Genomic DNA, 25,096 nt, shown 5'->3' with positions numbered 1-25,096 from the left:
GTGTGATTATAGTATAGAATGAAATAAAATCTTTTCATTGCATTTTTTAAATAAAAATATATAAGTAAATACCCCAGATCACAAATGATGAGATATTATAAGAGAGATAGAGAGAAAGAGAGCGATTGAATTCATTTTATATGGGAATTGCACTCCTTTAAAGGCTCCAAAATTAAAGAAGTAACAACGGTGACTAGACCCAGTTCAGCTAAACCTAAACCACTCCTCTTAGGTATGAATATCTTCTCTATAAGAGAACCTAGCGCGTTTAGATCTATAACAGTATTCATCCATACCGTGAGAAATGAATTAGGAGAACGATAACTGCACGTAAAAATCATCCAGTTCTTCGAAACAAAAAGGCATCTCGACAATGCAAATCTACACACCCATACAAAGACGTGTGCTTTATGTGGGGGAAAAACTACAAGAATACATGCTAAGTGTTGTTCCGTTGCACAACAGATGCTTTTGTAATATTTCATATGAAACATAAACAGACAAATTTTATTAACCTCTACAATTTACCGTCGTTAGCAATTTTTTTTATTATATAGTAAATGTATTTGAATCATTAAATCGAACAGCATATCTTATAATTTCTCGCAAAAATGAAACGTAAATATTTACGGCCTTTCGTCTATGGTTTCATTATATACACATTTTAATCGGATGACAAATTATATTATAAAAAGAAACAATACTAAATTATTAATAAATATAAATAGTAAGAATAGATTAAGAAAACAGCAACTTCTAATCGGCAACAGATTCTAGTCTCGGCCAAAAATATCACTATTACAAATACCATCAAATAGGTAATTATTTACAATCGCACAAAATCTGATGTGAATGTTGATGATTGAGTTTGACTTTCGGTATTTTTAAAACAAAATATTGGAAACGGAAAATATTCCTGGATTAGGCAAATAAATATAAACAAATCCAAATACAGTAGACCCCCCAATAACACGGTAAATTGGGGACGTGCTATTTGGATGCCTATTACTTTATGTGTGAGCGAGCCAAAGGGAGGATATCTCACTACACACACCTGATTCGTACATACGTATTGCAAAAATTTGTATGAGTATTTTCTAGTCCCCCAACTACACACCCAAATAGCACGTCCCCAATTTACCGTGCTATTGGGGGGTCAACTGTATATGGAAGTGTCATGAGAATAAAGAAATAGAAAGAATTAAGGAATTCAAACATAAAAAATAACAGCACCAATATCAAACAAAGTCCTGAGATTGACCCATGGACTTAAAAGGTACCAAAAGGAAACAATTTGGTGGTAGAATGAATCTCAGGATTTGAGGCTTAAACACCACAATTAAAAGTAAGTAATACTTTATGGTTTGTCACTTTGTAAACAATAAATTTTATTATGTAAGACTAGTTAGCTTCAATTTTTAAGATTTGTCGGCTCGATTAGCTTTCATTTGATTTTTCAATGGACATGAGGACAAGCTAGTGTAGGCATATGTCCGAAGATGGGACAGAAAACACCTGTCAATACTAGTTTCATACAAGTATATTGAATTTTATTTATAATTACAATAGTAGGAAATAAAAATTATGTAAAACTGGAATGATTGATCTAATAAAAAATACAGAGTATATAGCTGAAATATAAAGGCATTTTCGATATGATTATATCAGTTTAGGAAAAAATGTGTGCTAATAAAATAGAGCGTTAACTTAACGTAAGTATGTTAACTGCAGATCTTAGACAATATATAAAATTGAAAAAAAATAACGTTCTTAAAATGTGTTGTTTTGAAATTAGTATATCGCCAGTCGCAGTCAAGTAAACTATTTACTGTTTATATTAATTTGTAGTTCTGTTTGTAACAAATTTTTTCCCCAAAAGTCGATAGCGAATTTCGAAGAAATTTACGATAATTAAGGAATGAAACCAAGACACTTCCTAAACCATATGCAATACGTATAAAGACACATTAAAACGAAAATGCCAAAGATTGTTCGAAAAATGAAAAAAATGGTAATAATAATTAAATTGATGAGACGATAATGGTCCATATTCGTTGGTGGGATCATCATACTTTAAAAAAATATTAGTATAAGACGATAACTTCTTGATAATCTGAAGAGCATAACTTAAGTATCAATGTTTAATACATGTCCAATTATTATCGTTAATTCCATAGAAAAAACCTTTAAAATTTGATTGCCGAAATCCTATATTTTGTCTTTTGCTACTAGATCCGATTTCATCATTGAAGATAAAATCTGATAAATTTTATTTGTATCAGGGATAAATCACATTTATTCCAAACATGCATTTTTAAATGTAATACATCAATATTTAAATAGTAATCGCAAAATGCTCGGCAACCTGTTGTAGTTTTTGAGTTTCTGACAATTATAGTTTTTGAGCAATCAGCATATTATTGTATGGTTTTTGTTGAAATATTTTTTGGCTTACCTTATACATGATATTGCAATTGAATACCAGAAGAAAAAATATATCCAGGATATAACAACAGTAAAGACAATCATCAACAAACGTTAGAAGATACGAATATATCTTTTAAAAATATGCTCACAAAAGGTCTAAGGTCGTTATTTTACCATATTATACAAGAACATAATTTAAAAACTTTTAAACATACTCGAGAAAGAGCAAAGCAAATTTAAATATTTCCTATTCCCGAGCCGTAGAAGGCGGGAAAATTGCTCGTGGCGCTACCGGTAGTGCCGAATTGAAAATTGTTGGGCGTCTTGGGCGACGCGCAGTTATAAACGAAAAAGTCGTCCGAACCCTGCAGGTGGGCCCTGTTTAAGATCGGCTCGGACGCGCTCCTCGTGATCTTAGGCAACGCCCTCAGCATGCCCTCGACTGACGTCAAAATCTGTCGGAACAGAGGTCTGTCGTCTCGGTCGAATTTTATGCAGTCCTCTGTCAGACGCTTCAACGCTCGGGGACAGTCGGAACGCAGTTTATTCAAGTCGGGGCGGAGATAACCACGTCCCACCATAAATAGTATCTGTAAGTCATAAAATAAATGAATCATCTGATTAAGGAGTGGAACGGCTCTTGTATGGATTCGAAGCGATAAGTACCTGATCTTTATTATTGATATTAGTGTACGGCAGTTGTCCAGCCAACAATTCATACAAAACGACCCCGAAAGCGTACACGTCCGATTGGAACGTATACGGAGTCGTCTCTTGCATTCTAATTACTTCCGGTGCCATCCATAGGATCGAACCAGTCGGTTGGTGAGATTGTTGACTACCTACAAAACATCGATCATATAAACATTACCAACCATACTATAAACAAATCTCATATCATAAGTAAGAATACTAACCAGACCACCGAACCTTGGCAGTGGCTAGGCCGAAATCGCCGATTTTAACAGATAGATCATCATGCAAGAATATATTGTTAGATTTTAAATCCCTGAAACATGAAAAAATATATTAACGTATGTTGAAATATGGTTGTGAGAATATCCAAATTAATCGAAGATTACGATTCAATTCTTAAATAATAAATTAAATTTTGTTAAAAATTAAAGATAAGAGGAATCCTCCACCATCTACAATGAAATATCAATTTTGTTGTCCCTTTTATTACTTAAAAAATACCTGTGTATGATGTTTTTCGCGTGCAAATAGTCCATGCCTTGCGCGGTCTGTCTGGATATCTCGATGAGCATCAACAATTCAAACTTGGTTTCGAACACGTGCAAATGTTTGTAGAGACTGGAACCCTCGCACCATTGCGTGACGATAGCCAGAGACGGCTTTGAGACGCAGCCCATGAAGAGAAGAATATTGCAATGACGCGTCTTTCTTAAAACAGCAACCTGAAACATACAAAATAGTTTGTACAATTACATTTTTTCATTACACGGTTGACGAGTTGTAACGCTAATTTATCAAACATCAGTGATGAACATGATTCGCTAATACATACATAACTAATTTAAACAATGAAAGTCGCCACCACAGCGAAACAATCTATTTTTTTTATTGGAATTAGGTATTCCGAAGAGTGTACTATCGATTTCGCTTTAAAGATAAAACCAATGAATTGCAACTGCTGTCCGACCAGTGGTATAAGTCAGTGACTAATAACTTGAATGACCTGGGTACGAATATTATATGGACCCTAGCGTTTTTCAATTTTAATCGTGACTGGGAGATCGAAATTAGAGATTATTTTATAATTAAAATTCCAAATTAATATCATAGATTAGGTTTTCTCAGATTTTCCTATTCTCACGGGTGAGATAACAAATATAAATATAAAAAAGGGTACTTGTTAAGAATATCGATGTCACGCTTAAAAACCAAAGGTTATGAACTCTCTGCTGCGTCCAACCCTAACAGCTATGAAAGTGGCTAACAACGTTTTGCTACATAAATACGTTTTAAAATTCAAACTGCTTGAGTGTGAGCGGGCGAGCGTTGGTCAGAAAATTTAAACCATTTATGTAAGATAAATTGTTGACAATTTATATAATCCTCCTTTTAATCTCTTCCCGGTCGATTTCTTCAATGGTAATCGTTCCAAAAACACGATTTCTTTTATTGTTCTTGAAGAAATACCGGAAATAGAGAAAATTATATGTTCCCGCACATGTGCATGAGCGTAAGAAATTTTATTTCGTATTTAGAGTTGTATTTTTATCATGTATGGGCAGTACCGCGCATATGCGAGAAGATCCAAAATGGTACAACTTCTTTCCCGCACATTTTTATTTTTTAAATCCTTTTAATTCAAAGATTATCATAATTCACACAAAGAGAAAAGACCCATCACTCGAGTGTTAAAACGATTTTCACACATGCGTCCAATTATGTAAACACAGTGGTGGCAGTGATAAAACTGACTTGTGCCAAATGATTTCTTTCTACACCTCTTTCATTTAATAAATTATGACATACAAAATAATTAACGTTTTTATTTGACTCATCCTCTTATATATCAAATACTAAAAATTATATTATAGTCGTTAAATCTTATCACTATATATTTACTTCGTTCTTAAACGCTTGCAGCTGTGCCGCTGATGGTGTTTTAACGTTCAACGTTTTCACCGCAACGGGTCCATGCCAGTGAGCTTTGTAAACTGTTCCGAAACTGCCAGAACCTAACAGTAAAATAAATTCATTGTTAATATATAAAATACATTTATTCGAAAATTGATGAATAATAATACCTATTCTAGGTCCGATTAAAATTTCTTCAGCGTGTATAACCCAATCGTCGAGGCTTTCACGCGGTGACAGTAAATTTTTATTGGATTCGTCTGCGCTTCTAGCTCTAGGTCGCCTCGGTCGCAATGAACCCGTAGGACTAGCCTGCGTCGATTGCGAATGAGCTGGCGTCACGGGCGTACGAGTTTCCGGAGGCGGGCTGGACGGCGGAACCACAGCCGTCCTCGATCCGCTAGTGCTGGAGCTACACCGAGAACTGTCATACTGTAAAATAAGAATTGATTTATTATTATGCACATACAATAACAAAGCTCATTCAAAAAAATTGTTACGTTTAAATTGAAATTTTTAGCGGCCCGCTGATGCTCGGCCAAAGTCGGAGGACGAACCATATTGATGCATACATTAGGAGCTGAATTGGATCTGTCCTGCTGATTCAACGATCTGGGACGTCTGTTCAAGATTATAATCAATTAAACACATATTTTTAAATTTTTAGACAATATATACTAACTTGTTATTTTGCTGCGTAGACATTTGTTGATAATTCAAAAAGGAATGATCCTTTCTGAAACATAACAGACCCGCTTGATTCTCCTCAGCCAAGAGCCTCGCGTAATACGAATCGCCCATACGGACCTGCAATTAATTAAACCATAATTTAACACATACCTTCCCATTTATATTTCATATTCGAAATTTACCTGATTACATGTACTGGGCACCTTTTCGGCGCATCGCTGATGAAATTTGTAATTGCACTGACTGCAGTAGAAGCCCGTGAAGAGCAACCGTCTGCAGCACTCGCAAAAAGCCAAAGTGAAGAATGTCTTTCTCATAAACTGATGAGTTATGTGAGACATAATTGAACTCTTGTCTAATATGCGCACCGTCACCTGGAATCGGTTAAAACATTTAGCGTTTGAAAGCATAACGAAATAAAAGATTACGCGTCGATATACACCTCTTCGGCATCGAGACCGGTGAGCTCGACATCCCAGGATATCTGATGATGGTCGCTGCTGCGCACCACCTCGCACATGTCGCAGGTGAGGTTGCGCAGCTTGAGAGCCTTCTGCAGACCTTCGCGCAAAGTCACCCCCGGCTTCACGTGCACTCCGGTACGCTGCTTATTAGGCAGGTGCGCCCGCAGAAAGCGCCGCTCGAAAGGCAGCCCCTCCATCTCGGCATAATAAGATGAATACGGTAGTTCTGGGCTATCATCAGGATCGGGATCGGGATCTGGATCCGGATCGACGTCTGGCTCCGCCCGCTCCACTAGCTCTCTCTCGGCTATCTCTAGATAGTGCAGCTTGCTAGTCAGCTCCTGGTACTCGTTGAGATACATAGAGGGCGGATGTTGGAAATCAGCAAATTTTGCATTGAGCGCATCAATGTTTTCACGTGTCACCTAAGAGTTTAAAACAAAAAATTAGTTACAGTAATTTGTAGTAACATTATCAATGATGGAATATCGCCCTAGTGAAAAATTTCTTTAATTTATATATTGCCAATTTTATTATTATTTTTCAAAATGCTTTGGAGAAACACTAAAATGATTTTATGTAATTTGAACAGTGACAACACAAAACAAGTTTTGAAAACAGATTCTGATGGAACTGTATTTCGCAAGGAAATGTCGTGAGTATGCTATGTTTGCGCTTATACTTTTTTGGGAGATTTGGCAGGTGCTTTCGCTCCTTCCTACTCTCGACCTTTAAGCCAATGTAACGATTTGGGGCGGAAACAGACTGTTGTTTTACTTTTTTTATAAGAATTACCTTTTTCATAACGGTCATAATTAAAAGAGCTGTAGATTTGACCAGGCACAATCCACCTACTTATCGGCACCCATATTGGTCTCTTTGTATTAGTAAAAACACTTATCGTTATTTTCTCAGATCCATTTGAAAGATGATTTGCAAAAGACGAATTCGTATAAATCTTCGATCATAATGTCAGAGTGACCAATAAATATGTTATGCAAGTCGCAAATACTTTTATAACAATTAGTTTTATTATGCGTTTAACGATTAATTGCAACCAATTTTAGTCTCCCTCTAAACGGGATGTCCCGACAGATATATTGATATAGATGACCATATAAGATAGATGGAACTAGAATCTTTGTTTTTGTCTAATACATATATCGTTTAATTTTTCGACCCATCGAAACAGGTGGAAATGTATTATCTGGCGGTTGTGATCGGGATGTTTTAATTCAGAGAAATGTACATACAACAAGTAATGTTGTATGTACCGAATCTGAAAAATCCTTTGACAAAGTTTTTTATGGGTATTAGTAAGAAAATTAAAAGACCACAGCCACTCGGAAGATATAACTTGATTATTCCTTAGTTATTTGAGTGATCATAGACAGTTTGGAACCTAAATCAGCTGATTGTCAAAGGAATATTTCACCTCTTTGGGAGTTATAAAAAAAATCATGAAAAATGGTAAAATTTTTCAAAATAAAATAAAAAACATTTATATTTTTTAAAAATTAAAAAAAATCTGTGTGCCTATATGTTTAATAATAAAATGTGATAATATCCATATTTTACAAAAATAGAACAATAAAAAAATATATAATCATTTATTAACCACTTAACAGTTGGTTTTTGGTAAAAAAGAGGGTCCATAAATTGTCAGGTTTTTTTTAAAAAAAGAACAAACAAAATTTTTTAAGGAAAATAATTACCGAGTAATATATTTTCAAGATTTCAAAAAAAAAAATTCCAAAAGTTACAATTATTCAATAATTTTTTTTTGTATGATAAATTTTAAAACATTCAATACACAACCCTACATCACAATCCGGGCAATAATATCTACTCTTTTTATACATAACGTGTTGTTTTATTAGAAATAGAAAAATAAATAATTTGCCAAAATCAAAATAGAATAATTGGAAAAGGCAACAAATTAAATGGTCAAAATTTAAATCAGAATTTTATTAACAGCCTGGTCATAATTCAGGGGCAAAATAAAAATATAGGACGATCATGTGAATTAAAAAATATATAAATAAAAATAAGCAATAAATTATTTATTTTATAAATTAGTTCGATCGCACTTAAACTATTGAATAGCTCTCAACGAATCTATTTAACACTAGATTTACGGAATCCGTCAAATTGACGGGTTTCTGATTCGATTTGTATAAGCCAGTATTTATTGTAAGTTTTTTTACGACTATTTTTATTTGAACAATGCAAATATATTAGCACTATTTTTATTATCGGAAATTTGCTATTTTTTAAAATCTGGTCACTAAATACTTACCCGTAAACTTAGTGTTAATTGAATGTAGGATGCGAAGGTATTCAGAGAGACGAACGATGCAGGAATTACGACAGAGTGGCGGCAGAGAGCTTGTTGTGCTGATATTGACAATGTTGCGAGCCCAACCAAACAAGTTGATGATGATGAACTACCGACATGCAAATGGCAGATCAACCAGTTGTACCAATCTTGAGCGTTACAGTAAAAACAATACACTATTGTCAACTGAATAAAAATAATTGTGACCCTTCAATATATATTCTTACTTGAAAAATACAAGCCATTGGAAATTGTGATGATAAATATAGAGATAAAAAAATATTTATATGCATTGGGTATAAATTACCGATTGTCATTTAATATTCGTAAGCATGTATGTATGTGAACACACGCTCGTGCGTTAATATCTTAAATACAGAGTTTAAATTTGTTATCAGCCAAGTGTTAACATACTCGATACTTCCCCCACTCTTTATTTATTAATTGACATTTAATATTTGGGGGTAAGGTGCGTGCGTAAAAAAGGCCGGTAAAGTGTCGCATCGTACCTCGATGATGGTGCGGATGTTGCGCAGCTCCTCGGCGAGCTCGTGCCTCGCGGGCGGCGAGCGCGCGGCCGAAGACTCGGGCCGACCGCATCCGCCCTGCGCCCCGGCCGCGGCGCCGGCGCCGGAAGCGCCAGCGCCCACGCCCGTCACGGCCATCGCCGCCACGAGAGACGCGACACCCGCCCCGGGACACCCGACCGCCCGATCCGCGAGCGACCTGAGCGCGGCCTTAACCGCGCAGAATGCCGCCCATGCCCGATAACACACTCCGATACTAAGTCGATTATTCTATAAACAAAATCATCTTTCTACAATTATTGCAACGGTAAGCGCTTTCATCGTCCAAATGCTGCGTGATTATTGACAGCCTTTTGATTCACAGCGCCGTATCGTAAAAAATAAATAATTCGACTTATTGCCTGACATGGCAATGATTTAACGAGTAATATTTAAAACTCGAGTAACTGATTTATTTTTATAACTCCAGCGCACGCAGTCTAATCTTTCATAAAGAATAAAACCCTTCACATTTTTTTAATAAATTTATCAGTTACAAAGAACGGCCTACCAACATCGCATCTTTTTTAAAATTCACACCATTTTGCCTTATGTTGCGACCAATTTTAGCACCAGTAACATTGTAACAAATAAAAAAATCAATTCAGAGTAAATATTTTTTTATTTATTAAACATAACAAATATAACTTATTCATTACTATTCAAATAATCTTAAATATTTGTGAACTGCTTGAAAATATTGTTGTATTTAATAAAAACATGATTTTATAGTTTTGCTTCAAATCGCATTATTTTTTATGTATTTGTATAGTCTTAAACTATTAAAATTAACAATGGTCCATAAATAAATATCCAGAAAAAAAACTTCTATTGGAAAAATTGTTAATAGTGCCATTTTATTATGTGTTTTTAATTCAACGTTTAAGCTTTTCAGTTTAAAAGTGAGACCAATTTTATCTTTTAGATTGTATAAACAAATTTTGCTATCGTGAAAAATAATCTTTTCAAAACCTTGACATCCTAATAGATACAAAAATCCAACTCCGAATTGGGTAAATAACAAATCAAAATTTTCTAATACGAGATTGTCGGATGGATCCATTTCATCCAAAACTCGTAAAACATGAACAATGGAAAACTTTTCCCAACCTTCGTAATAATCTTCAAAGTTGAAAAATTCACAATTTATTATGTGATTCTTTAATAATTTTTCTCTTCTTGGCAGTTTAGACAAATTTTTATCAAGATTTAATGAGCTTTTTAAGTCAACGTACATTTTAAATATATGAGGATCCACAAAACACGAAGAGTTGATTTGTGTAATAGGTTTTCCGCGTCTAAACATTAATTCGTATTTTTTCAATATATTAGATTCAATAATGGTAGGTAAAAAATTGAATTCGTTATCATATTTTGAAATTATATCCTTAATCTTCGATACTCTTTCTTCAACACTGATGTTAGAAGAATTTAGTCTTTCATAATAATTGCCTATATGAAAAATGTTTCTATATAAAGTTTTAAATTTTTTATACTTATTTTGACTTACGATCGTTTCGCTTATCGGACGCAGTTCATAATGGTTCATATATCGTTTTAAAATGATCTTCTGAATTTTCATTAATCTACCAAATATGCTCGCCTGCGAATTAGCGTTTTGTAAAATATTTACATTTTCTTCTATAGTACAATATTGATAATAATAATAAGTATAACTCGAATGAAGTAAATCGTCCATAAACTTCTCTGGAAGAAAATTATGCGGAAGCATAGCTTTCGTGCTAAAATTATCATTTCCATAATGTTCTTTAAGTTTATGGATTATCGGTTCTATTTTAGAATAACCGGTATACTTTAAACATATTAAATATACCTCTGAATTACCAGGTTTTGACGTGACAGGTTTGTAAAAGTTAACACTCACAAAACATGCGGCAAGCAAGTATATTAAATTTATGGTGTGATGTTCGTAAGTTGTAAATATTTTGAAGATGAATGTTCCGCCTGTAATAATTTAAGATTTTTAAAAATGATTTAAAATAATGCACAACTGATGCAAACATACCTTCGTCCAACATATGAAGAGCAGCGATTGCTTCGCAATAATGTAAAGAAGCAACGTCTGCTTCTTGCTCTGCTGGATTTAAAGAACAATCAATGGAACCGTCAGCAGTTACCAGATGAATCTAAATATATATAAAATATGAAAATAAACAAATAAAATGAGCTGCATTGTGAAATTTTTATTAATATTCTGTACCTTTCCCATAGTTTTAGCTTTTTTAATAATTGATTCAGCATTATTCCAATCCATTATATCTCCCGTGAAATCAGAACCGAAGCTCCAGTCGCCGAGTGTATGTTTGATAAAGCGATCATCGCAAACCATCCACGTCATAGAGTTACCCTCGTAGTAAGGATTTAACGTTGTAGCCAACCACTTCCACTAAAATACAAATTTTTATATTTAAAAATATTATTATTTTTACAAAGAAATGCGAGAAACTCACGTTTAAATCTTTATATTTCAATTTTAGAAAATGATTTAAAGATGTAACGAAGGCACCAGGTGCTTCGCACAAATGAACGGTATTGAAATTTTTGTTTATTTTAGCATCTTCCGATACGATGTCAAAATTACTTGCACATTCATAAAATTTCATCCAGGCGATGGTTAATAATTCGGGTTTGATTTTGAAGCGAACTGTTTTTAAAACATCTTTTGCAGGGTTCGTTCTGAGCGTGTGATTTTGCCAATCGAGCAAATCGTAGTCGTTCAATTTACTTTTTTGCAAGTTGAGGCTGTTTTTCTGATCTTGAAATTTTTTGTCGTACCAAGGGTCCGCGTTAAACAATAAATCAGCATCAGGCAATGATAAATTGGTGTGATTGTACTGAAGCGTGTATTTTTTATTAAATAGTTGGTCTATACTTATGTTATTAGATAACATATTGCTAACAACTTAAAGGTTATGGAAGTAGTGTATGATGAAAATTTATGTTTAAGATCTGAAGTACGTATTAACGTATATTAACACTACTTAGAAAATTTACCATGCGTAATATTTCGCAAACGTCAAACTGAGCGGTTCAAACTAGTGTTGCCATTGTAATTAAGGCATATTAAATATAATTTAGATTTTATTATAAAAATTGACAGAGCAGTGTTTTAAATGAAAAAATACGATAGAATCATAAACATTTATACAATAAAATTAAAATAAATTTTGTTGCATGGAATCCGTAAAATGAATAATTGCTTTTACTTTTGCAGGGGGCCATTTACATATATTTATATTTAAATTTTATTATGCCCGAAACTTGGCGGCACTCTGGTAACATTAGGGTGACATATTTCTTGGCGAACTTTAGCGGACTCGCAACGGCCGTTGCTGCCTCGTGCACCGTCCATCCATTTGTATACTCTTGTGGAAGCCGAATTTAGATTTGTTATGGCCAAAACTGGTCGGCGCTGGAGTAGCATCGGCCGTGACGGTATTCTCTCTCTACCGGCAAGCCCGCAAGGGTTCGGACGCGTGCCGTCGCGCGCGCGTCCCTTGAAATGTAAACAACTGTAACCGTCAATAAATATACTACTGCAGCGGCTCAATCTGTGTCTCATTGCCACCCGTCCCCAACACACCCCTAAACTCTAAACATATAACTATATCTTAGTAAAATACTACTACGTCAACTATACTACTACAAAAAATATGTCTAATTGAGGGCTAAGTCATTGTCAATTTTTAAAATGCAAACAATATATGCTGGTGTTATTTTAAATACCGAAGTTCGATAGTTAAGTCGCTGTAAAATGTAAAAACAAATGTACGATTTAAAAATATTGTTTTTAGAGATGAAGAAATACTCCTTTTCGAGATTTAATTACAAATAATGGATCTGTAATTTTGCTTTTTGTGTTGATATTACACAACATTAGATTAATTTAAATGTAGATAATTTTGATAATATAAGAACTTTTAAAACTAAACTTGCATTGTAGAATCGTCAACTGGAATCCAATAATATGGCCCATTTGCCGACGTTAACAATAGAAAATACATCGTTATACTATAAAATATGCGGAAGAAATGCAAAAGCTTAAACAAGAATTTGATTCTCAGCGCAAAATATTAAGAGAAAATAAAAGTTTTTTTGATATATTTTCATAATATTAAAGATAATTTATTTCCAATGCAAAATAGGATTAAAAAATAATTTCAAAACGTTGATCTTCTTGATTTTTACAAAAATTATTTCTCATTGGAAACCTTACCACTGGTGACTAACCATGCTAAGAAAAAGGCTCAACAATTTCATACGAGTTGAAATATCTTAGATAACAGCAAATATTAAAAAAAAGTTGATCGATAACATAATTTCATGTGAAAATGTGTCATATTTTTAAATTAGTTTATAAAATTTAATAAAACAATTAACAGCAATAAACGTTTTGTTCAATATTACATTATTTTATTTCAGATAATAATATAACTCGGTTTTGCGGCTCGCGTGACTTCTCAGGTGTTTGGTTGCAACCTGCCTCTAAAAAAGGTTTCTCATCACTGATATAATGAATAGAAGCTAAAAAAGTTTCAAAATTAATAAGAAAAGAAAACACAGCTGCCCTCGTAGAATAAATATAATCATATAGTTAGATCATGCAAACGTAATTTACCAACTACGTCTGTTTTCAACTGTGTAAGAATCGGTCACTTCTTATGAAACAACTTAAAAGCTTAATGCATAAACAATTTATTTTAGTGCACACTACAAACAAAATATTGGTGAGTATAATGTATTATTATATCTTACTTGATAAGTGTTTGTATACCAACGTAAAAATCTTCCTTTATTTTAATATTGTTATATATTTATATTAGGTGATCATTCTCTGTTTTAATTTCTTTCTATTATCCATTCTGGTAGTACACACAGAAAAATCAATCATTAAAGCGTAAAATTTGATAGTCAACTTTCCTGAACATCCGCGAAAAATTGTATTATGATGATAACATACTTCTTAAATATATGCAAAGTATAAAAACAATTTTTAAGAAATGAATGAGTCGGTAAGCTTTTAATGACGTAAATAAATTCTTATTAAATATATAATAATTTCAAGCTAAGAAAAATAATGACGTATTTTAAAAATTGTCAAATCAACTCCTGAAAAAAATGACAATGATTAAAAAAGTAAGTATGCATTTTTAGGGGTACTATTATTCTTAATAGGTACCTAGTTACATATATTGTTAAGGCCAAATGCATGTACTGTCAGTTTGAGGTTATATTAAGTTGCTCGTGTATTTGTTGACGTTCATATAACAATAATCACATTTAACATTTAAAATGGTGCGAAAGCTACGCCATCATGAACAAAAATTGCTAAAGAAAGTCGATTTTATTAGTTGGTCCGTAGATAATAATATTAAAGAAAATAAAGTTTTAGCAAGGTATTGTATTCAGCGACGAGAGGACTACACTAAGTAAGTCGATAACATACTTTATTTGTTAACGAATCTTATAATAACACGTATTAATTTACAGATATAACAAATTATCTCGAGATGTAAGAGAATTAGCGAAGAAAATCAAAGATGTAGAATCAAATCATCCGTTCAGAACTGAATCTAGTGCACAGTTATTAGAAAAATTATATGTGATGGGCCTTATACCGACGAGGTGGGATTTGAGCTTAGCGGACAAGGTTTCAGCGAGTTCTTTTTGTAGACGTCGATTACCTGTCGTGATGGTTCGAAGTATGTATTAAAACGATATGTTTTATTTTCTACAAAGTAGTGGTCTCATATTTTTTTTGTAGATAAAATGGCCGAATCAATCAAACAGGCCACAAAGTTTGTTCAACAGGGCCATGTTAGAGTTGGACCGGAACTTGTAAAAGATCCAGCTTTTCTTGTTACCAGATCGCTTGAAGATTTTGTGACGTGGGTAGATAACTCTGCTCTTCGTAAACACATAATGAATTATAACGATGAGGTATTTAATATATTGTAATACTTTTAATTCAAATAATACATTGTATAATGTTTGATTTTTTTATTACAGCGTGATGACTTTGACATGGTTTAAAATAATTATTTATATGAAAAAAATATATAAATATAACAACAAAAATATAGTTTTATTTCTTTGCCTTATATCAATAATATAATTGACTAGTATAATTCAGTTTATATTAAATAGCTAGACAAAATTATGGCACAAAAAACATCAATATTTTGTCCTAATAAATATACGTATTATTCAAATATGATAACAAAAATATAGTTGTATTTCTTTGGCTTATAAATTAATTAAACATTTAGTCAAGATTATGGCAATAAATACACATAATATTTGTTTTTTAGTGAACTTTAATAATTTAAGGTTTTTATTATCATCATTGTATTTTCGTTATAAATTATAGTTATTAAAAGTTTAAATATCTCAAAACTACGTCTGTCAGTTAACATATTTTGGGGTTTTACAATTATTTTCAAGCTGCTCCAAATATAGAAAATATTTTTACATAAACATCTAAATATATTGCTGCAACATAAAATTTAATAATAGTGCACGTTCTTGATACTTGAATATAAAATTTCTCAATGAAGCCATGAGCTTGTTTCCAACGTTGTTCATAACCAGACAGCAAGCAACATTTAGTTAAGATCATCAAACCACACATTTTCTCATTAGTCTTAAGAGAAAACTCTATTCCTCGGATCAAGTCGTTTGTTTTTAAAATTAAAAGTGCCTGCCTGTTTATGTTTTGAAGACACCACACTATTTGGTCTAGAACAGCCGGTAACTGGTCTCGTACAAGGTCTCTCTAAAACAATAAAAACATTAAAATAGCTGATTAATTTATTCATATAATAAAAAAAATTAAACATACTTCTTTCTGGTCAGGTCTGATTTTGTTTATCCCCTTTTGAATCACAGACCAGGGTCTCCCTGATACGATGCACGCTAAAGCTTTGTACATATTGTCTTTCATTCCTATGTTGTCGGCATGGAATTTCATGTTTTGGTGATTGCATTCTATGATCGAAAGCCAAAATTGTGAGTAATTGTAGCGAAAATCATCGGTGAGATTCTGTGCATAAAAATATATATTTTAACAGGAACGATTAGTGCTATTATTAAAAAAAGTTGAATAAATGTTTTTACAGCATATAATCCATGATCTAGCAAATAAACGGTTACATCTTTATCTTTGGCATCTTTTTTGACTAGAATGTTACCAGGGTGAGGATCGGAATGAACGAAACCTGTTTCGAAAATCATATGCGAATAAAGCTCGCCTAGTTTTGTACATAAGTCATACGGATCAATATTGTGCTTCTGAAATATATATAACATATAAATAATACTGCTCTATACAAATCATATGACCATACAAATATTTTTACTTTAATATAATCCAAATCGTTGACTTGACCGCCGTATACGTACTCCATCACTAAAAGTCGCTCGGTAGTGTATTTCCAAAATACTTTAGGAACTTTCAACCACGAATAATGATTAAACATTTTGGCAATTTTCTCTGCATTATGACCTTCCTCAACAAAATTTAATTCTTTATAAATGTTTTGTTTAGTTTCGTCTACCAACCACTGAATGCTAAAATCTGGGAAAACTCTTTCCATTATCTTCACTAAAATTTCCATCGAACGCAAATCAGCATCAGTTTTTCCTTTGACAAAACTATGTTGAATTTTCACAGCCACTGTAGTCCCATCTTTCAACTTTGCCTTATGCACTTGAGCTAAAGAAGCCGTTCCGAGTGGTTCGGGATCAAATTCGATAAATATTTGATTCGGCTGTAAAAAACATTAAAATTAAACTTAGATACCTTTAATGCATATTTTTCATTAGACATACTTACGTCTTCGTTCAGTTCTTCTTTCATCGTTTTAAAACACTGTTCTATGGAATTCGCTGGAGCATCTTTATGAAGGACTTTTAAGGTGTTAACGTATTCCGGTGGCAAAAGATAATCTAAAGCTCCTATGTGCTGTCCAACTTTAATATAAACTCCTTTGTTTGTCTTACACAAATTTAGCAATTTTTCAGCGCCAATTTTGTGAACTTCACTCAGTAAAATTTTGTATTCCTCCGACTTATTGTCGAGCTTTTTGTTATAAAGTTGTGTTTGATAGCAATATCCAATATCGAAAGCAACCGCCGCCGCCCTTGATATTCTTACAAGGGCAATAGTGTTTATTTCGTAATCGTTTTTGTGGGAAACAACACCTGTAAAAACGGCTCCAACGACTCCGACGCAAACTATTCTTCGTAACATTTGGAATTTTACAAAATTAGTATCCTAATATCTTTACAATCAACTTCTTATTCCAAATATAAAACTACTAATTCTCAGGGCCATTGAAATTGTTGGCAGTGACATAATGTAACAAACGTCAAATTCATATTTAGGTTATATATAGCCAGAGTTGCCAGAGATAATATAAATGTCAAATTAGTTAAATTTTTAACACCTGTATTTAATGCATTGTAATTAGAATTTAGATTAAAATTAATGTCAGCTGATAATAATTGTGAGTTTTTTTATTTACATTTTAAAAACATGTCTAAATATTTCAATATATTTTTTATAGGATAAAATTGCTGTTTCGTGCGTGCGAGCCCGCCAGCTCGCCAATAGAAATAGCTCCATTATGCCAGTGCTACCAAAGTGCCGCCAAGTTTTGGCCAAAATAAACCTATATAAATAGGCCCCCTGCAGGTTTATTATGGCCAAAACTTAGCGGCACTCTTGTAACACTGGCGTGACGGACTCTCTTCTCTTGGCAACTCTGGCGGGCTTGCACGCCGGTGCGTGCAAGTAACATGTAAATTGTACTAATAATTCAATAAAGTACTACTGCAGCGGCTAAATCTGTGTCTAATTGCCACCCGTCACCTCCCGTCGATATCCAGAAAACAAAATTTATGATTCACAGCGAAACCCCCTTATAGTCAACGAAGAGACAATTGAGCGAATAAAGGAGTTATGATACCCGGGTTCGTTAATAATGACTTCAAATAACATTAACGACGAAATCAATAAGAAGATTATATCCTCCAATAGGTGTTTCTTTGGACTCCACCAGCATATGAGGTCTAAATTTATATCATGACAAACGAAAATTAGAACATGTAAGACCTTGATTAGACAGGTGCTGACGTATGGATCGGAAACACGAACTGAATACCGCAGATTGTCATAGGCTGCAGGCGATGGAGCGGAAGGTATTAAATGGCTCAATATATGAGAATGACATATGGCGGCGTCGTGATAATCATGAGCTTTATGAACTTAGTCGTCAGGTTCACTGAAGTCCAACGTCTTAAATGGGCTGGATATCTTTCTCGCATGGACGATGAGGCTGCAATTAAAGGCTGAAAAAATATATTATTTAGGATGAGAAATATGTTAAGTATAAGTACAAAAACATTCTATAATAGTATTATATTGCCCCACTTCAATTTTTGTGCTATAATATAATACTATGTATGCTTAATAAGTTAGATATGACGATGTTGCAAAAATTATAAAATACGGCAATGACAGTAGTTTTAAATAAGAGTAGGTTTACCAATTGTAGAAGTATGATTGAAATATTGAAATGGTTGGATATTAAAAAAATATTGAAAATTAATGTTTTAGTATTTATACATGTATATGCTAGAAACTAGAGATAATTTATAAATAGATAGGTTTAATAGTACGGCTAGGGGAATATTGTACGGAGGTGTGAATTTATATAATAATATTCATGAGAGTTAAAATATTAAAGTATATTTTATATTCTGTTCATGTTTATGTTGTATTTTATATGTATGTTTGATTATCTTTGTTTAGTGTATATACCATTTAGCTATATTATCTAAATAAATAAATAAAATAAATAATATATCTATCTGTATGTATAATTAATAATTATGGTTATAAAATAATATGTTTTTGATTCGGTGATTATTGCTTAGCGGAAAGTTCGCATGGAAAATTGTAAAAAGCTGCAAGAGCAATAGTTTATTTAAATAAAATTTTAATAAAATCAACATTTCAGATAACACAGGAATCACACAAAAGCCACAAATATCTTCGAAATCAAATACTTATCACAACATAATTTTTTTATTAGCTTCGAGACGTTCGTCTAGAAATAATACTCATGGCCTTCTATCATATAAACATTGTTATACTAGGCTATTTTCCGTATGCTCCTAGTGCTGGATAATAATCTGATCACCATTATTTTTATATTCAAAGTGCTTTATATGCTAATATTTCAATTAAAATACTTTTGTATTAAAAATAATGTATATAATGGTATAAAAATATTTATTATTGAATTATTACAATATACAAAATTGGTACTTGACAATATACAGTAGAATATAAAAATATTATAATCAAATATTTTGATGGCCGTCAATCAAATAAGTATATAAAATATGTTTGTACACATACAAAACGTCGCAGTCGTTATAAATTAATTTTAAAAGTCATAGATTCATTTTTTAGCCCTTCTTACGCGAATCTGTAACCGAGCCTTTCGAGGATTTCCGAAACCTGACCGCAATTGGCGATGACGAACTTTTTGCTGGTGTGGCCCAACTGAGAACCGTGAGCTTCCATGTACTTTATCACATGCATTCCTTCGACAACTCTACCGAACACCACGTGCTTCTTGTCCATCGACGAGTTCCTATTTATGGTGATGAAGAACTGGGAAGTGTTGGAATTGGGTCCAGAGTTTGCCATCGAAAGAATTCCGGGGCCTACGTGTCTCAGCTGAAAGTTCTCATCGGGGAAGGGCTTGCCGTATATGGATCTTCCTCCTGTGCCGTCGTGATTGGTGATGTCTCCGCCCTGGCACACGAAGCAGGGGATGACTCGGTGAAAGTGAGAACCCTTGTATCCGAATCCTTTCTCTCCGGTGCAGAGAGCTCTGAAGTTCTCCACAGTCCTCGGAGCGACGTCGTTTCTCAATTCCATGACGATGCGGCCTAATGGCACTCCGTCTGAGGTAACGTCGAAATACACTTTTAAAGGCATGGCTTCGACGGGAGATCGACCGAAACTGAAGCTTGATCGATTGCAACAATAAATATACAATTAAAATTAAACATGCAGAATAAACAATGATCATAAATGTAAGTCATCATCTGTCAATGAGCACAACAGAATTGACAATTGATAAAAACAACAAAAACATTTGTAAACATAGTCGATAAAGTAAAAATACTTAATAATGTTCGAAGATTAAACTTCTAAAAGTAACGTTAATGCGACTAATATGCAACTTTGCAAAATGAAAATGGAAAAGTAGCACTATAGTTGGTTAGCTTTACAAAAATATTTGTAAAGCTAATGCGAAAATTGCATTGTAAATAAATTGCAGTATCAAAATGTGATATATTATATAAATGTCACACATATCATCGGCTTAGAAAAAGATCGCCACAACCCAAATCCAATATACATACAAGAGAATATATACAAATTTCCATTATAATAAAACTGGGATGTATAATAGGAACAAGCGACTCGATGGGGGATTGGCAGACATATGAAGCTATATTGTGGATTTATATGATTGTTCAGCAACCCCAATTTTCACCCTTTATTTAAATTTAAACTAAAACGACCTGACACAGAGAGGGCAGAACTAAACCCAAAAATATTTTTGTAATATTATGTGGACTTTAATTAGTGTATCTGAAAAGTTTGGGCTTAATCAATTATTTTGTTTTCTGGTATACAGTATGCATCCACTTATTTTAAAATAGAAAAATTAGAACACCGAAGCTAATTTATGAAAACGTAAGCTCTTTGGATATGTTTTGTCCTTCATACACAATGTTCAAAAACTGGGCTACGATATTTTTGAGTACATTTTACTGAAGATCTGAACTAAAACGGGATAAAAATAGTCAGAAACTACTAAGTAAGCAGTGAAACATCAGACTGAAATCATCTATTTTATAAATTAAAAACTATTATTACAGCATACATTTAATAGATGTTATTTTTTACGACCAAGTTATAATTTATTTGCAATTATTCATCACGATAGTCATCATTAATCTGTGATGATTGATAAAAATTATAATATTATAAAAATTACTAATTTTGTTCTCCCAGACACGATAAAAATTGAGAAACACAAAGGTTAAGATGAGATTCAACATAATTAACATAATTTATTGTAATGAATTTAATTGATATTAATTAAAAAAATGTACTAATATTGTTCTTATTAGATTATAAAAGTGTATTATTTATAAAAAAATAATTAATTTCTTCTTTTATTAAATTATATAGAGATGTTTATATAACAAACCAAATATTTAAAATACATTTTATTTATTTAGTTTTCTTATTTGTTTTTTTTATGTTATTATTAATTTTAAGATGTGATTCTAAATAACTGTCCAGATTAGTTTTTAAAATGTTCAGACATTATGGACATAGGAGTTGCTGGTAAAAAACAGATGTTCAATACGTGTGGACAAATGACTCCAAAAGAGTTAAGAAATAGTTTTTTTTTTACATTTTTTTAATGTAGGATGTAACGGTTTTTTCGGATACAATAACTACCATAGTTTTTATCATTTCAACTTGAAACGTGAAACTTGGTTTAAAAATAGATATTAATTATTATTAAATTTAGCCACTTTATTTGGTTTAAAAATAGATATTAATTATTATTAAATTTAGCCAATCCGCCATTTTATTTCGAAATATCAGTTACTCAAAAAAATGAAAGTTCGTAACTTTACTAAAAAATCTCTTAGTAAAATGTATAATACATAAGTAAAAAATATTTATGTTAGTTAAAATAAAATTAAATATTTTTTTAATGAAATTTATTTGGAATATAATGATTTTTGTGAACACGATAACTGCCGTTCTTTAAATCATATCGTCATAAAACATTATTTTTAATAGACCATGTGAATACTTCGGCTAAATAAGCCAGCCTGATCCGCTATCTTGTTTCAATAAAATCGTACTCCGCTTAAAAAAACACTTATAAAAAAGTAGAGTGCAAAAATATTTTACAAAAGATATTTAAATATTTTTTTACACTTTTATCCGATTCTTTCGGCCTTTACCGGACGGAATATTATTTTTAAATTTCTTAAGAATTCTTCTTGATTATAGCAGTCATTCATAAATATAATATGTATATTAATGTTTTGGGCAAGTTTCGACCCCAAAATTCCATTTAACACACAGGTAGGCTAGGGACGCTCCGCTCGTTTGGCCACAGTACTCGTTTGATCGTGGGAAAGGTGTGAGAGCGTCTCAAAGGCTATACTTTTGTGTCAGGTGGGGCGAAGCAGACAGAGTACAGGCATTAGTGGCCGTGCCTCGGTTCCGTACATACGTTTCGTGCTCGTGCTCGTACCAGTGCATCGTTTTTTAAAACCAAAACAACAATAAAAGCAATCGAAACACGTAATATCGAAGTGAATCCACAACCAATAACTAAAACACAATATTTTGTCTATCGCGTGCCAGTCTGCATTCCGCAGCGAGAAAATTATCTATGTGCTTATGATAATAAACATCTTTGATAAACTTGTTAATTTATAACACAAACACACATAGTGTTTTTTCACACAATTAATATCGCTAGATAACATCTTAGCAGATTTTCTATCCAATATCGTTTCACCTCTCACGCTCGACTTTTGAAAGTGCGCCGGAGAATGTACTATATCGCATCGGAGATAATCTCATTGTAGTGTATCGAATAATTTACTTATAAACAAATAAATTAGGCGTTTAGTAATAATATAATACACCTATATGCTCCTTATTACTATTATTATTTAGAAACATGTGTTTGAATCAGAGCGTATCTCGTTAGCAGTCACATCTGATAAATTAATATGTGCATTATATGTTTGTCATGTTGGCAACACTACGTAGCTTGCCTTTTTATTTGAAAGAACGCCGCCATTTTTTCGTTCGAGATGAAACGTCAAACTTCAAACTCAGATACAGCGTTTTTTTAATAAGCAGCGTGTATTAAATATCAATGACGTGTGTATTATCAATGCTTTGACACAATTATGGCGTGTCATTCGATTCACTATAGATTCGTTTTTATATTAAAAAAAAACATTTAAAATCATTTGTCCCACGATTTCTTTGGATGCGCTTAATCGATTGCCCATTTACAAAATGTAGACTGTTTATAATCACGTTATAGATTTTTTCTTCCGCCTACGTCGATTTTGTGCCTTTCTTTTTTTGTGACCTCATATTTTTAAAATTCTTAGACACTAGCCCGAGGCTGGGTTGCAGAAGAGAGAAAACAAACGCCAAACACGCGATAACAATATTTATTTTACGCTAGCAACATTGAATATATTCAGATAAGATTGGACAACACTTCTCAAGAAGCCAAGATCACCCGAGGCCATACATATATAGGAACATCGGAGATTTATAGCCACATTTTATAGATTACAGTTTTTAACTCGTCCCATAGTAGCTAGTGATAATTTTCAACATTATTTTTAAATTGATTTAATTGTTTATGAGTAAAAAGATAATATTTTTTACATAGTTGTAATCAACTGATTTTATACATAGTTTTCAAGCGTACATATTAATATTGGTGAATTTTATCTTATCATATACTACATAAACTAGTAAATACTGTAAAATGTTATCAATCGAATTCCGATCTCAAACACATGTTTTAAAGTATGTTCCTAATTTGTTATAGCCGTTATTGATTATCGGTGAAAAAGTGATAAGTTCTAAAAAAAATTGTTCAGTGTTTGTGAGTGAATTAGCATAAACATCGCCAAGTGATTGTAAATGCATGTCAGAAACATATTTAATTGTAAGTATATTTAATTTTATTGTTATTATTTTTTTCTTCTAGGCTTTTTAAGTTTTTGTTTCTTAGATATATTTGAAACAGCAAACATAATCTAAATACATAAATAGCGTAAATATTCTAATCTAGATATTAGCTATCGTCAAATATTTGCATTAATTACAAAATTCAAAAATAGTACAATTTCATATAGAAAATATATTTTCCGAAAATCAAATAAAAATTTAAATTTTGAAGTTGGTTTTAAAGAAAAGAATGTTCTTATTAGATATCGAAAAGGTGGTTGACATTGTATGGCACGATAAGCTCCAATGCAAATTAGTAAGAGCTGATGTATAGGGCTTTTGGTCGATTATTCGAATTATTCGTCCGATATTCGTAAAATATTCGTTTATATTATCTCGAATGAAAGAAAAAAATCTTGAAAATTAAACAATTTCTAAACTTGAGCAGCATAGGTAGTTCTTTTTTTCTCTCAATATACCCGAGTGTCTAGTGCCGCTCCAAAATGAATGGTCCTTTTGTGCATTTATTTTGTTTCAAAATGCGAGATAATGAGACGCTTCTTCTTAACAAAAATATGCTTTTATCCTTTTGAAAATCGGTTGTATCTACTATGACCGAAGTACGCAGAATTCGTTCCTTAAACGAAACAAAATGTTGGAAAGGCCCACTCTTTATTATCGTTTGACGCTTATCTCAAAAACAGATGTGCGTCGCAAATTTTTGCGAAGTTCGTTGTACATTTTTGTATTTGTTGTATTAAGACGCAAAGATTTTATTACAGTCAGTCAGTTAATTTATGCAAATCCGCAAAAAAACGCCAATACAGATCCTATCTAAATGTATATCAAATTCGTTCCAATCATTATTAGCTATTGTATGTACAAAAATTTCAATCAAATTATGTATATAAAATTTTTCTGAATTTACTCAATCGCAGCTGATCTCAATTCTGTTGATTTGAAAAAGCTGAAATGACGTCTTAGATCACAAAGTATGTAATAATAAATTAAACATTTTCCGTGTGACGTCCTCACTGGTCAGTAATTTGCACAGCATATTGTATAATATTTAAAAAGTTTAACGATTATCAAAGTAATTATCTAATTAAAATATTACTATTAACCAATAATTATTTTTTAATTAAATAATATTTTA

The 25,096-nt window shown here is 32.4% G+C and overlaps 6 protein-coding genes across 7 annotated transcripts in view; 2 read left to right on the top strand and 4 right to left on the bottom strand.

Moving 5' to 3' along the window:
- Positions 1 to 1,452: 1,452 nt before the first annotated feature.
- On the bottom strand, positions 1,453 to 9,191 carry Raf (serine/threonine kinase raf oncogene). The gene is made up of 11 exons (XM_088184403.1): positions 9,036 to 9,191; positions 6,167 to 6,613; positions 5,907 to 6,098; positions 5,717 to 5,841; positions 5,535 to 5,655; positions 5,205 to 5,466; positions 5,023 to 5,135; positions 3,625 to 3,845; positions 3,345 to 3,436; positions 3,094 to 3,269; positions 1,453 to 3,017 (listed from the first exon to the last, which is right to left on the bottom strand). Exons 1-11 carry the CDS (start codon positions 9,189 to 9,191, stop codon positions 2,664 to 2,666), a joined length of 2,259 nt encoding a protein of 752 aa, XP_088040529.1. The 3' UTR covers positions 1,453 to 2,663.
- aft (cap methyltransferase 2) lies at positions 8,955 to 12,160 on the bottom strand. Its single transcript, XM_088184404.1, has 4 exons — positions 11,564 to 12,160; positions 11,314 to 11,499; positions 11,119 to 11,239; positions 8,955 to 11,057 (listed from the first exon to the last, which is right to left on the bottom strand). The coding sequence occupies exons 1-4, from the start codon at positions 12,002 to 12,004 to the stop codon at positions 9,832 to 9,834; spliced, it is 1,974 nt and encodes a 657-aa protein (XP_088040530.1). The 5' UTR covers positions 12,005 to 12,160; the 3' UTR covers positions 8,955 to 9,831.
- A 2,134-nt stretch (positions 12,161 to 14,294) lies between these two features.
- On the top strand, positions 14,295 to 15,191 carry LOC148235809 (U3 small nucleolar ribonucleoprotein IMP3). Its single transcript, XM_088184066.1, has 4 exons — positions 14,295 to 14,542; positions 14,604 to 14,815; positions 14,878 to 15,053; positions 15,123 to 15,191. The coding sequence occupies exons 1-4, from the start codon at positions 14,406 to 14,408 to the stop codon at positions 15,144 to 15,146; spliced, it is 549 nt and encodes a 182-aa protein (XP_088040192.1). The 5' UTR covers positions 14,295 to 14,405; the 3' UTR covers positions 15,147 to 15,191.
- Positions 15,192 to 15,412: 221 nt separating this feature from the next.
- Positions 15,413 to 17,507, bottom strand: LOC148235808 (aarF domain-containing kinase 1-like). Its single transcript, XM_088184065.1, has 5 exons — positions 16,948 to 17,507; positions 16,472 to 16,882; positions 16,230 to 16,403; positions 15,955 to 16,155; positions 15,413 to 15,888 (listed from the first exon to the last, which is right to left on the bottom strand). The coding sequence occupies exons 1-5, from the start codon at positions 17,362 to 17,364 to the stop codon at positions 15,553 to 15,555; spliced, it is 1,539 nt and encodes a 512-aa protein (XP_088040191.1). The 5' UTR covers positions 17,365 to 17,507; the 3' UTR covers positions 15,413 to 15,552.
- A 1,885-nt stretch (positions 17,508 to 19,392) lies between these two features.
- Positions 19,393 to 25,096, bottom strand: part of LOC148235807 (peptidyl-prolyl cis-trans isomerase-like) — a 45,292-nt gene continuing 39,588 nt past the window's right edge. The window contains exon 3 of one of the 2 annotated variants that reach the window (XM_088185229.1): positions 19,393 to 20,158. In XM_088185229.1, coding sequence (XP_088041355.1) covers positions 19,600 to 20,158 — 559 coding nt within the window. In that variant the 3' untranslated portion in view covers positions 19,393 to 19,599. The remainder of the gene's footprint in view (positions 20,159 to 25,096) is intronic. The other variant, XM_088185230.1, reaches the window with a different exon arrangement.
- Positions 22,347 to 25,096, top strand: part of LOC148235806 (uncharacterized) — a 94,365-nt gene continuing 91,615 nt past the window's right edge. The window contains exons 1-2 of the mRNA XM_088185227.1: positions 22,347 to 22,536; positions 23,819 to 23,938. Coding sequence (XP_088041353.1) covers positions 23,918 to 23,938 — 21 coding nt within the window. The 5' untranslated portion in view covers positions 22,347 to 22,536; positions 23,819 to 23,917. The remainder of the gene's footprint in view (positions 22,537 to 23,818; positions 23,939 to 25,096) is intronic.

This window comes from Plectrocnemia conspersa, unplaced genomic scaffold (assembly GCF_051122295.1).
Source record: "Plectrocnemia conspersa isolate PC_06_02 unplaced genomic scaffold, ASM5112229v1 ptg000004l, whole genome shotgun sequence".
Lineage (NCBI taxonomy): Eukaryota > Metazoa > Arthropoda > Insecta > Trichoptera > Polycentropodidae > Plectrocnemia > Plectrocnemia conspersa.
This window is presented reverse-complemented; position numbering and strand designations above follow the sequence as displayed.

What these genes read in the sequence shown, in the direction of transcription:
- Raf (XM_088184403.1), bottom strand. Translation starts at nt 9,191, where the DNA reads ATGGCCGTGACGGGCGTGGGCGCTGGCGCTTCCGGCGCCGGCGCCGCG. An exon ending in ACATCCGCACCATCATCGAG is followed by an intron (nt 6,614 to 9,035) that starts GTACGATGCGAC and finishes TTAAACTCTTAG; the next exon opens with GTGACACGTGAAAACATTGA. An exon ending in TCTACGCAGCAAAATAACAA is followed by an intron (nt 5,656 to 5,716) that starts GTTAGTATATAT and finishes AATCTTGAACAG; the next exon opens with ACGTCCCAGATCGTTGAATC.
- aft (XM_088184404.1), bottom strand. Translation starts at nt 12,004, where the DNA reads ATGTTATCTAATAACATAAGTATAGACCAACTATTTAATAAAAAATAC. An exon ending in TGAAATATAAAGATTTAAAC is followed by an intron (nt 11,500 to 11,563) that starts GTGAGTTTCTCG and finishes TTTGTATTTTAG; the next exon opens with TGGAAGTGGTTGGCTACAAC. An exon ending in AAGCTAAAACTATGGGAAAG is followed by an intron (nt 11,240 to 11,313) that starts GTACAGAATATT and finishes ATATATATTTAG; the next exon opens with ATTCATCTGGTAACTGCTGA.
- LOC148235809 (XM_088184066.1), top strand. Translation starts at nt 14,406, where the DNA reads ATGGTGCGAAAGCTACGCCATCATGAACAAAAATTGCTAAAGAAAGTC. An exon ending in CGACGAGAGGACTACACTAA is followed by an intron (nt 14,543 to 14,603) that starts GTAAGTCGATAA and finishes ATTAATTTACAG; the next exon opens with ATATAACAAATTATCTCGAG. An exon ending in ACCTGTCGTGATGGTTCGAA is followed by an intron (nt 14,816 to 14,877) that starts GTATGTATTAAA and finishes TTTTTTTTGTAG; the next exon opens with ATAAAATGGCCGAATCAATC.
- LOC148235808 (XM_088184065.1), bottom strand. Translation starts at nt 17,364, where the DNA reads ATGTTACGAAGAATAGTTTGCGTCGGAGTCGTTGGAGCCGTTTTTACA. An exon ending in ACGATTTGGATTATATTAAA is followed by an intron (nt 16,404 to 16,471) that starts GTAAAAATATTT and finishes TATATATTTCAG; the next exon opens with AAGCACAATATTGATCCGTA. An exon ending in TCAGACCTGACCAGAAAGAA is followed by an intron (nt 15,889 to 15,954) that starts GTATGTTTAATT and finishes TTATTGTTTTAG; the next exon opens with AGAGACCTTGTACGAGACCA.